Below are 12422 nucleotides of genomic sequence, written 5' to 3' on the forward strand. Positions count from 1 at the left end.
GGGATAGACAGATTACGGGTCCGGAGATTATACAAGAAACTACCGAGAAGATCATCCAAATTCAACAACGGTTGAAAACCGCCCAAAGTCGACAAAAGAGCTACGCTGACATTAAAAGAAAAGATATAGAATTTGAAATTGGAGAGATGGTCATGCTTAAAGTTTCACCTTGGAAAGGCGTTGTTCGATTTGGTAAACGAGGGAAATTAAATCCAAGGTATATTGGACCATTCAAGATTATTGATCGTGTCGGACCAGTAGCTTACCGACTTGAGTTACCTCAACAACTCGCGGCTGTACATAACACTTTCCACGTCTCGAATTTGAAGAAATGTTTTGCTAAAGAAGATCTCACTATTCCGTTAGATGAAATCCAAATCAACGAAAAACTCCAATTCATCGAAGAACCCGTCGAAATAATGGATCGTGAGGTTAAAAGACTTAAGCAAAACAAGATACCAATTGTTAAGGTTCGATGGAATGCTCGTAGAGGACCCGAGTTCACATGGGAGCGTGAAGATCAGATGAAGAAGAAATACCCGCATCTATTTCCAGAAGATTCGTCAACACCTTCAACAGCTTAAAATTTCGGGACGAAATTTATTTAACGGGTAGGTACTGTAGTGACCCGAACTTTTCCATGTTTATATATATTAATTGAGATTGATGTTTACATGATTAAATGTTTCCAACATGTTAAGCAATCAAACTTGTTAAGACTTTATTAATTGAAATAGGTTTCATATAGACAATTGACCACCCAAGTTGACCGGTGATTCACGAACGTTAAAACTTGTAAAAAAACTATATGATGACATATATATGGTTATATATATAGTTAACATGATATTATGATAAGTAAACATATCATTAATTATATTAACAATGAACTACATATGTAAAAACAAGACTACTAACTTAATGATTTTGAAACGAGACATATATGTAACGTTTATCGTTGTAACGACATTTAATGTATATATATCATATTAAGAGATATTCGTACATCATAATATCATGATAATATAATAATTTAAAATCTCTTTTGATATTATAAACATTGGGTTAACAACATTTAACAAGATCGTTAACCTAAAGGTTTCAAAACAACACTTACATGTAACGACTAACGATGACTTAACGACTCAGTTAAAATGTATATACATGTAGTGTTTTAATATGTATTTATACACTTTTGAAAGACTTCAATACACTTATCAAAATACTTCTACTTAACAAAAATGCTTACAATTACATTCTCGTTCAGTTTCATCAACAATTCTACTCGTATGCACCCGTATTCGTACTCGTACAATACACAGCTTTTAGATGTATGTACTATTGGTATATACACTCCAATGATCAGCTCTTAGCAGCCCATGTGAGTCACCTAACACATGTGGGAACCATCATTTGGCAACTAGCATGAAATATCTCATAAGATTACAAAAATATGAGTAATCATTCATGACTTATTTACATGAAAACAAAATTACATATCCTTTATATCTAATCCATACACCAACGACCAAAAACACCTACAAACACTTTCATTCTTCAATTTTCTTCATCTAATTGAACTCTCTCAAGTTCTATCTTCAAGTTCTAAGTGTTCTTCATAAATTCCAAAAGTTCTAGTTTCATAAAATCAAGAATACTTTCAAGTTTGCTAGCTCACTTCCAATCTTGTAAGGTGATCATCCAACCTCAAGAAATCTTTGTTTCTTACAGTAGGTTATCATTCTAATACAAGGTAATAATCATATTCAAACTTTGGTTCAATTTCTATAACTATAACAATCTTATTTCAAGTGATGATCTTACTTGAACTTGTTTTCGTGTCATGATTTTGCTTCAAGAACTTTGAGCCATCCAAGGATCCATTGAAGCTAGATCCATTTTTCTCTTTTTCAGTAGGTTCATCCAAGGAACTTAAGGTAGTAATGATGTTCATAACATCATTCGATTCATACATATAAAGCTATCTTATTCGAAGGTTTAAACTTGTAATCACTAGAACATAGTTTAGTTAATTCTAAACTTGTTCGCAAACAAAAGTTAATCCTTCTAACTTGACTTTTAAAATCAACTAAACACATGTTCTATATCTATATGATATGCTAACTTAATGATTTAAAACCTGGAAACACGAAAAACACCGTAAAACCGGATTTACGCCGTCGTAGTAACACCGCGGGCTGTTTTGGGTTAGTTAATTAAAAACTATGATAAACTTTGATTTAAAAGTTGTTATTCTGAGAAAATGATTTTTATTATGAACATGAAACTATATCCAAAAATTATGGTTAAACTCAAAGTGGAAGTATGTTTTCTAAAATGGTCATCTAGACGTCGTTCTTTCGACTGAAATGACTACCTTTACAAAAACGACTTGTAACTTATTTTTCCGACTAGAAACCTATACTTTTTTTGTTTAGATTCATAAAATAGAGTTCAATATAAAACCATAGCAATTTGATTCACTCAAAACGGATTTAAAATGAAGAAGTTATGGGTAAAACAAGATTGGATAATTTTTCTCATTTTAGCTACGTGAAAATTGGTAACAAATCTATTCCAACCATAACTTAATCAACTTGTATTATATATTATGTAATCTTGAGATACCATAGACACGTATACAATGTTTCGACCTATCATGTCGACACATCTATATATATTTCGGAACAACCATAGACACTCTATATGTGAATGTTGGAGTTAGCTATACAGGGTTGAGGTTGATTCCAAAATATATATAGTTTGAGTTGTGATCAATACTGAGATACGTATACACTGGGTCGTGGATTGATTCAAGATAATATTTATCGATTTATTTCTGTACATCTAACTGTGGACAACTAGTTGTAGGTTACTAACGAGGACAGCTGACTTAATAAACTTAAAACATCAAAATATATTAAAAGTGTTGTAAATATATTTTGAACATACTTTGATATATATGTATATATTGTTATAGGTTCGTGAATCAACCAGTGGCCAAGTCTTACTTCCCGACGAAGTAAAAATCTGTGAAAGTGAGTTATAGTCCCACTTTTAAAATCTAATATTTTTGGGATGAGAATACATGCAGGTTTTATAAATGATTTACAAAATAGACACAAGTACGTGAAACTACATTCTATGGTTGAATTATCGAAATCGAATATGCCCCTTTTTATTAAGTCTGGTAATCTAAGAATTAGGGAACAGACACCCTAATTGACGCGAATCCTAAAGATAGATCTATTGGGCTTAACAAACCCCATCCAAAGTACCGGATGCTTTAGTACTTCGAAATTTATATCATATCCGAAGGGTGTCCCGGAATGATGGGGATATTCTTATATATGCATCTTGTTATTGTCGGTTACCAGGTGTTCACCATATGAATGATTTTTATCTCTATGTATGGGATGTGTATTGAAATATGAAATCTTGTGGTCTATTGTTACGATTTGATATATATAGGTTAAACCTATAACTCACCAACATTTTTGTTGACGTTTAAAGCATGTTTATTCTCAGGTGAATATTAAGAGCTTCCGCTGTTGCATACTAAAATAAGGACAAGATTTGGAGTCCATGTTTGTATGATATTGTGTAAAAACTGCATTCAAGAAACTGATTTCGATGTAACATATTTGTATTGTAAACCATTATGTAATGGTCGTGTGTAAACAGGATATTTTAGATTATCATTATTTGATAATCTACGTAAAGCTTTTTAAACCTTTATTTATGAATTAAAGGTTATGGTTTGTTTTAAAAATGAATGCAGTCTTTGAAAAACGTCTCATATAGAGGTCAAAACCTCGCAACGAAATCAATTAATATGGAACGTTTTTAATCAATAAGAACGGGACATTTCAATCCACCCACTTAGTCTGGCTCAAACCCAACCTAACCTTTATGCCGGCTACAATTTCTTTGTTTGTTACTTCAACTTGCCCATTGGCTTGTGGGTGAGCAACTGAGGTAAATGTTTGTTTAATGTTTAGCTCTTCACACCAACTTCTGAAGGGGTTATCTGCAAACTGTTTACCGTTGTCACTGACAATTTCATTTGGTAATCCATATCTGCACACAATGTCGTTCCACACAAATTTCTTTATATTTTCACCAGTTATTTTTGCCAATACCTTCGCTTCAACCCACTTACTGAAGAAGTCAATTGCAACAACCAAAAACTTTGCATTTCCCACACTTCTTGGAAATGGACCTACTATGTCAATTGCCCATTTACAAAATGGCCATGCCGATGATACTGAGATTAAATCGTATTTGGGTAAACGCTATACGGTTCCATGCCGCTGGCAGGCATCACATGTCTTGATTACTTCTGCTGTATCTTTGTAAATTGACTGCCAATACTATCCTTGTCGCATAATCCGTCCAACCACAGTTCTATAACCGGAATGATGTGCACATAATCCTTCATGCATTTCCTTGACTACATCAATTGCTTGATGTGGTGTTAAACACCTTAAATTTGGTCCATTGAAGGATTTTCTATAAAGCACTCTGTTTTTCAGAAAGTAAAGTGGGGCACTAACTCTTATCCGTCTTGCTTCCATGGCATTTGTTGGCAGTGTTCCGTCCTGCAAATATTTCACATAGGGGGTTATCCAACATGGTTCCCCTTCTTCAACTGTTGCAACCACTACTTTTTCATCAACCGATTTATCTTTTAAGACCTCCACCAAAACTTTCTTATGCAAATGATCAAATGTTAATGTTGCTAATTTGCTCAAAACATCTGCCTTCTTGTTTTTATTTCTTGGTATCTGTACAACCTCTAAGGTCTCAAATTTTTTTGAGATTTTCTCAACTAACTACAAATATTGTTTCATGGAGACGTCTTTAGCTTCAAACCCTCCATTAACCTGATGTGCTACAATTTGAGAATCGACATATGCACACAAATGTTTTATTCCCATTTCAGACGCTATTCGGAGGCCGGAAAGCAATGCTTCATACTCTGCTTCATTGTTAGATGCATAGAAACAAAACCTCAATGCATACGTATGCTCTTCGCCTTCTGGACTGGTAAGTACTAACCCTGCATCAACACCTTCCTCACTTGATGCACCATCAGTGTGCAATTCCCAAACATTATTGTTGGCTTTAACGTTTTGCGGATGATCGACCTTTTTCTGTTGTTTCTAATAAAAAATCTGCCAAAATTTGACCTTTAACTGCATGTCGAGGTGAAAAAATTTATTTCATATTCTCCCAATTAAATTTCCCATTTTGCTAGTCGTCCTGATGACTCTGGATTTCTCAAAATATGTTTTATCGGCTGGTCTGTCATTACCAGGATTGAATGTGCTTGAAAATATCGTCTGAGTCGTCTAGCTGTGTGCGTTAAAGCATACACCAATTTTTCAATTGGTGGATAGTTAACTTCACTTTGCTGCAATATTTTACTGACAAAACATATAGGCATTTGTACTCCCTTCCGTTCTGCGATTAAAACTGAACTAATGGCATCTGCGGAAGCAGCTAAATACAAAATTAACGTTTCTCCCTCTATTGGTGCAGTTAAAGTAGGTAATTATTTTAAGAGCTGCTTAATATCCTGAAAAGCTTTTTCTGCTTCTTCTGTCCACTTAAAATCTTTTTTATCCAGACCACTCTTTAAAGCCTTCATAAATGGTAGTGATCGATCTGCTGCTCTTGATAAAAACCTTGTTAAAGCTGTCAATCTTCCATTCAAGCTTTGAACTTCTTTCTTTGTTTTAGGAGATACCATATCTTCAATTGCTTGAATCTTTTTCGGATTAGCCTTAATTCCTCTTTCTGTAACAATATATCCTAAAAATTTGCCTTCCTCTACACCGAAAGTGCATTTTTTAGGATTTAGCTTCATGTTAACTCTTCTTAATGATTCAAATGTTTCAAGAGTATCTCTGAGCATGTTGTCTTTTGTATGACTCTTGACAACAATATCATCAACATAGGCTTCAACGTTTCTGCCTATTTGATTTTTAAACGCTTTATCAATCACACGCTGGTAAGTTGCTCCTGCATTCTTCAATCCAAAAGGCATCATGATGTAACAAAAAATTCCATCTGGTGTGTGGAATGCTGTTTTATCTTGATCCCGAATTGCCATGGGAATTTGATGATATCCCTTGAATGCATCCAAAAAAGATTTAAACTGATATCTACTTACAGACTCTACTTTCCAATCGATTTCTGGTAAGGAATAATTGTCCTTTGGACATGCTTTATTTAGATCTGTGAAATCTACACACATCCTCCATGAATTATCTGGCTTCCTTACCATAACCGGGTTTACTACCCATGTCTGGTATTTTACTTCCCTCAATATCCCAGCGTCCACCAATTTTTTAACTTCTTCTCTGAGAAATTTTGTTCGATCTGGAGCCATGCCCCTTTTCTTTTGACATACTGGTGGAATATTAGGATTCACACCAAGCTTATGTTCAGCTACATGACGTGGTACTCCAGTCATGTCAGAATCTTGCCATGCAAAAACATCTAAATTGGTTGCTAAGATCTTGTATAGCTTTTCCTTTATTTCTTTTGCTATTGTGTTTCCAATTGTGATTATCTGATCTGGAAATTCTAGATTTGATGCTACTGAACCATCTTCATGAACAATTGGATCAACTGCCGTTTTGTTTATTTGCACACATTGTATTGGTGTTCTCCGTGCAGCGTATAATGTGGCAATACCAGCTGGTGTGGGGAATTTCATCATTCCATGGACTGTTGATGTTATAGCCCCAAATGTCATCATAGCTGATCGACCTAAAATGACATTATACTGTGAGTTTGCTTTAACAACTAAAAACTCGATATTAGCTGTTTGTTTGAATGGTGTTTTTCCCAAAACTACTTCCAACACTATGCTTCCTTCTGACCATGATGGATGATTAGCAAAACTTACTAAGGGAACAAATGTGTCTTTCAATTTCTCCTTAACTCTTTCTGGTAATTGCATAAAACAATGCTCATACATGATATCTGCTCCTGCTCCTGTATCAGTATATATTCCTCCAACAACACAGTTTGCTATTCGAGCTTCAATTACTACAGGAGCATCAGATGGATTAGTATTAAACATGGAAGGAAAAGCAATCAATTCCTGCTTCCAATCTTCTAATACTTCTGCCTTTCTCCGTTGACCAGCTTGCCATGAATGTATCATGTTTGCTTCAATAGGTGTCATCCGACGATTACGCCTTTTGGTGCTCTTGAGAGTTGAGTGATCCGTTAAGACGGATGACGCCATTTGTTGGTACGATTTTCCGTATAGCGGTTGTAAGGTACCAGTACATAACAATAGCTGCTCAGCGTGTGGCGTATACTGTTGATTGTTGTTTGTCCTCGAGAAATAATCTCTGCAGACCCGGAACACAGATGTAAGATCTGTGGGTGGCCTCAATCAATCTGTGGATCAATTTGTAATGATCCGTCTAGCGTATTGTTGCTAAGCGGCTAATGTGCTTTTAGAGTGAGAAAGAACTGTGTGTGAGAGAAAGTGTACTTCTCTCTGACTGAAGTTCAGATCAGAATCATGTGAAATGTGGTGACCCAGGGGGTCTATTTATAGGCGTAGAATGTCCGAAATTCACGGGATACACCTGTCAATCACTAAATGGTTCTGTTACGTGAAGTATCCGGAATGTCGGTGGCGTGTACTGACGTGGCTGCGTGCCGTTCACGCGCTAAGTTAAAGAGCTTATGCATAGAAGCTGCCTGCAGGGCTTACGCTTGACGTTGGGCGGTCTGCTCTACGCTGGGCGGTAAATACTGAACACCGCTAAATTTTGTTATCTTTTGTGCTTTTTGATCCATTTTTCTGTATGAAAATGGTGCTTTTATGCGTGTATCCCCTAGGATACACCATTAATAAACTTTTTGACATTTGCTATACGTATTTTAACGGACGGTCTCATAAACGTATCACTCTATGTTCTAGAAACTTTGCGACATTGAATGAGAAGAACTGATTGGTGTATTGTATTTGTATTCAATATTAACGTTTACGATACTAATGTTTTCAATACTTCATACTCATACTCATGTTATCATACATTATATAATACTTTTGATAGTAATACTTTCGATATATAAACACATAACAATAAAAAAAAAACTTGAACGACTTACAAAATTATTTTCAAAGATAGATGGCCTAAAAACACAAATCAATAAACTTGAGACTGGTCTTCCGATATATAATCCTTATGAATAAATTTAGTCCTACTTTGACCAACTACAATGTAAACTAAAATATTAGTGGAGGGATTATGATGCTATATAGCATTGCTTCCACTCACCTAAACCTAAGCAAAAAACTGAACACCAGTTAGTACACTAATAAGACTGATCAACTCTACAACAACGGGTAACTTGAAACAAAATCGCTACTATCATCATATGCAGCTCAAGATCAACAATAGCATTCCCGTCATGGTATCCCGACATATACGGGACAACTGCATTCCCGTTTTCTTCAACCGTTCGGTTAATCAATGCATCTACATCATTTAGGCTTACATATTTGCTAAAACTGTTATAGTCGGTGTATGGTGATAGATACGCTTCCAAAAGGTCGCGGCTATTTTCTCGTGTATTTTTATCCAAATATTTAATTCCAACCATTTTACTTGAAAACTCAACAGGTGTTTCTTCAACAAATGTATGTTATCACCGAAGAAGAAACACCTGTTGAGTTTTCAAGTAAAATGGCTGGAATTAAACATTTGGATAAAAATACACGAGAAAATAGCCACGACCTTTTGGAAGCGTATCTATCACCATACACCGACTATAACAGTTTTAGCAAATATGTAAGCCTAAATGATGTAGATGCATTGATTAACCGAACGGTTGAAGAAAACAGGAATGCAGTTGTCCCGTATATGTCGGGATACCATGACGGGAACTTTTCTTTGCCCACGAAGTCAGGGTAAAGATTCGGTCTAAGCTTAGGTGGCATTTTAACGATCTTCCGGTTTTCGGAAAATCAACCGCAGTAGCTGCCAACTCTGCCAATTTGATGCAGTTTTCGTCTATGGCTCCATATTCGCTCTTATCAGCATGACCTACGTGTGCATTGCAAATTGTACCAAGGCTATCATTAACCATGTTCTTCGTGAAAAAATCTTTGATGTCTTGCAGGGGATAATAGGTAACAACGTGAACTGAAATTGGTAATTTGATCCGTAAGAATAACGATGTGACACAAGTTTGTAAGATCAATATAAAAGTTAATTGCAAATAGTAGATGAGACAATTTCAACCCATTCACGTGTAGATCTGTCCTTATAACTTATAAGCTACCTTTCATCCCAAAATTACTGTCTCGCTTTGACTTTTTAAGTCTTTCTTGTACAACTAACATTTAATAATTAGAGTTTACCATTGAAAACACAGTTAAAGAAACCGAATCCATTCATATAATTTTCATTAGATATTATATAGCTCAAATAAAAATATTTAAAGTCGATGTTTAAAAAGAAAAACTTTGAAAGTCAAACAACAGAGTTATTCTGGGACGGAAGGAGTATACTCTATGTCTAATGAGCCAATGGCTAGAATAAAAATATAGTTATAACGGGTCAGCTAGACTTACTGGTTGCCCAAACCGTTTTCTAAAGGCAATGGTGAACTGTAAATCAGTTCATCTTTTTTATCTACTGTTTATGTAAATACATGGTTAAACATAACCATATGTTGATTTAATAACCCACATTTTTATATTAAACAGAAAAGAAATACCACTAAGGACTTCACTTATTTTTTTAGTACATGCAATACACAATCTTAAATTGTTTTATTCTACAATTAGAATACCATTGCAATGATATACTTTTTGTAATTAATTAATGCAATAATTATCCACATAAATGATGGTTAGACAACCAAAAGTGTTTCACAAACTAAAAAAAGTTTCAGATAGATGAAAAAAATAGTTACCGAGTTTTTAACATCGCGGACTAGTTTTTTAACTTCAGCAGCGGCGTACTCCATAAGTGGCCAGCTTTGTTTACTAGGTGGAACAAGATTTTCATCCCACGTAACAAAATACAAATCGCCATCAAGATCACTTCCGGAAGCTTCATTTGTGTGGGGCCGATCCCCCTTTTGTGGAAATATCAAACAGTCAAAAAGATGTTCAAGACCCGGTACATCAACAGCCTCCAAAATCATAATATCACCAGGATGAAGACACGGGTTCTTTGCAACCACCACATGACCCTTAATAACAGTTAAACTTCTACTTGTTTCAGTAAATTTCGACCCGTGTTTGGCAAATAAATTCTCAACAAGGGGTTTGAAATTTGAATAAAGCATTGACCATGTTCAAGAACTGCTAACTCATCAAAACATCCCATTAGCCACCTACCGTTATTAACGAAAATTAATGAATTTACCAAGAACAAGACTTTGAAGGGTCTTGAATTAACGAAAATTAATGAATTTACCAAGAACAAGACTTTGTGCTAACTCTTCGTGATGAATACAAAAAAACGGGTCTTGCATCGGCAAACCAAGACTGGGGTCATCTTCTACTTCAAGCTTTGTGTTAAAGTGATCGATATAGACCCTTTGTTCTTTAAGAAAAGCTAAAGCTTTTATCTTTTTCGGGACTTCACGAATCTTGATTGAAACCCGATATGTGTTACATCTCCCGATGGCCCCACTAGGCGTGAAATCGGTGCAAACCTGCAAGTGATATATACCGTAATCAGAATGTTACTTTAACATCCCACATTCATCAAATTTCAAGAATTCACGTGAAAAAACAAAAATAAGAATGCTAAGATAGAATTTCAAGAACGCTACTTCTGTTCTGAAGATGGAATTTGTAAATCTGCATAAGAATTAATAATAAGAATGTACACGAAAGTTCTTAGTTAACGCATCAGATCAAGCAAACATGTTAGAGGCCAAAAAGATATGAAAAATGCAAACGATCAAATGAAGGATTACGCTAACACACAAACATTTACAACAATAAAATGCCTTATTGTCTTAACTTCTAAAGTAATACTAGTTTTTGAAATATACAATACACTCTTGCATAGTTTTATTTCTTTAACTAACTTATAGATGACTATAAATTACTATCAGCCATTTATAAACTAGATAAAAGATAATGCATTTCCATTGATTTTAATTTTACAAGTAAATGAAGAGTGCAAAAAATGATTACTTTTGACAAATAACACAAAAACAATGAAGTAACAACGCAACCCATAAACCCATTTTCAACACAAATTGAAGTCAAAACGTTAACACGCAGTGAAGTACTAAAATTAGCATACCAACAAAACCCTTTTTACACATAACTGAAACCCTAGTAAAGCTTTCTTTTTTTTTTTTCTTTTTTTTTTGAACGGCGGTGAAAATCAAATTGAAACCCTAGTAAAGCTTGATGATCAAATTGAAACTTTTTACAATCGAAGTAAGAACAACCAACAATCAAGAGGTAAATTGATAATAACATTGTTCATATTGAAACCGTAGTACAAAAAATTAATTAATCACACACGGACCTTTGTTTCAATTGTGGGAAACGATGAAACCCGGTTGAGAAAAGGGTTTAGAGGATGAAAGAAATCATAAAGGGGAGTATGAAGAACAGGAAGTACATAAACCGATTTTGGATGAAACAACACAAAATGCGTTATTTTGATTGATTATCATGCGGAAACGGCTTTTGTTCTTATTTACCAAACGTATCTAAGAAGTTACATATTCATAGAACAGGGTAATGTACTAGGGTTTCAATGTATCTTAATAATGTGGGCAATGTATCTTCTTTAGATGGGCCTTCATGTGATGCAATTAAATGCGGTTTACGATGTTGACTTTGAGAAGCCAGATTCTTTTGATGTGTCGGATTCAAATGATGACAACATTATGTTTGCGGTTAGATTGATTGTTTGAAGAAGGAGAAAAAGAAGTTAGAATTGCTGGCAAAAAGAAAGGTTGAATCGAACGATGAATGACTAAAACCGATTTTGAATGGTCGTAGTGGAAGATGTTATTGTGATTGCGAGGTTTCCTCGTGTGACGAATTTTTTAAAGCGTGGTTTGTTTTGAATAAGGACGTTTCAAGAGGTTTACTTAGCGGAGTTAACCCGAGGTCAAGAAAGAAGGCGATCGAAGCTTCCAAATCGGGTGCTTATAAGCTTATAGATAACATCGACGACTTGGATTACGGGGAAGCAATTCAAAACTTATTTATGGGCCATCAAGATGGAAGAGATGGTGTCTCATCGGCATTTGGGAGAGGATTTATGTCCACGGAGGCTTTCGCGGCATTCGATGTTATGATGACATGGTTGGCCGGGGGGATCGCACCGGGTGATGGATCCGCTAAAGTGTTATCTTACAAAATTGAGAATCGGTCGGGAAAAAATCTTTGAAAGAGA

The 12422-nt window shown here is 35.1% G+C and overlaps 1 protein-coding gene and 1 long non-coding RNA gene across 2 annotated transcripts; both read right to left on the reverse strand.

Moving 5' to 3' along the window:
- Positions 1-3869: 3869 nt before the first annotated feature.
- Positions 3870-5449, reverse strand: LOC139868684 (uncharacterized). Its single transcript, XM_071857017.1, has 4 exons — positions 5318-5449; positions 4887-5165; positions 4415-4787; positions 3870-4267 (listed from the first exon to the last, which is right to left on the reverse strand). The coding sequence occupies exons 1-4, from the start codon at positions 5447-5449 to the stop codon at positions 3870-3872; spliced, it is 1182 nt and encodes a 393-aa protein (XP_071713118.1).
- Positions 5450-8935: 3486 nt separating this feature from the next.
- LOC139865627 (uncharacterized) lies at positions 8936-11733 on the reverse strand. The gene is made up of 4 exons (XR_011765041.1): positions 11541-11733; positions 10467-10707; positions 9958-10383; positions 8936-9182 (listed from the first exon to the last, which is right to left on the reverse strand). It is a non-coding gene; the product is annotated as an uncharacterized lncRNA (long non-coding RNA).
- Positions 11734-12422: the final 689 nt, after the last annotated feature.

This window comes from Rutidosis leptorrhynchoides, chromosome 9 (genome assembly GCF_046630445.1).
Source record: "Rutidosis leptorrhynchoides isolate AG116_Rl617_1_P2 chromosome 9, CSIRO_AGI_Rlap_v1, whole genome shotgun sequence".
Classification (NCBI taxonomy): Eukaryota; Viridiplantae; Streptophyta; class Magnoliopsida; order Asterales; family Asteraceae; genus Rutidosis; species Rutidosis leptorrhynchoides.

Excerpts from the sequence above, each read along its gene's own strand:
- LOC139868684 (XM_071857017.1), bottom strand. The coding sequence starts at position 5,449 with ATGCCTATATGTTTTGTCAGTAAAATATTGCAGCAAAGTGAAGTTAAC. Across the intron at positions 5,166-5,317 it reads TTCAAGCACATTCAATCCTG|AAACAACAGAAAAAGGTCGA; the intron begins GTAATGACAGAC and ends ATTTTTTATTAG. Across the intron at positions 4,268-4,414 it reads ATTATGTGCACATCATTCCG|TATCATCGGCATGGCCATTT; the intron begins GTTATAGAACTG and ends ATTTAATCTCAG.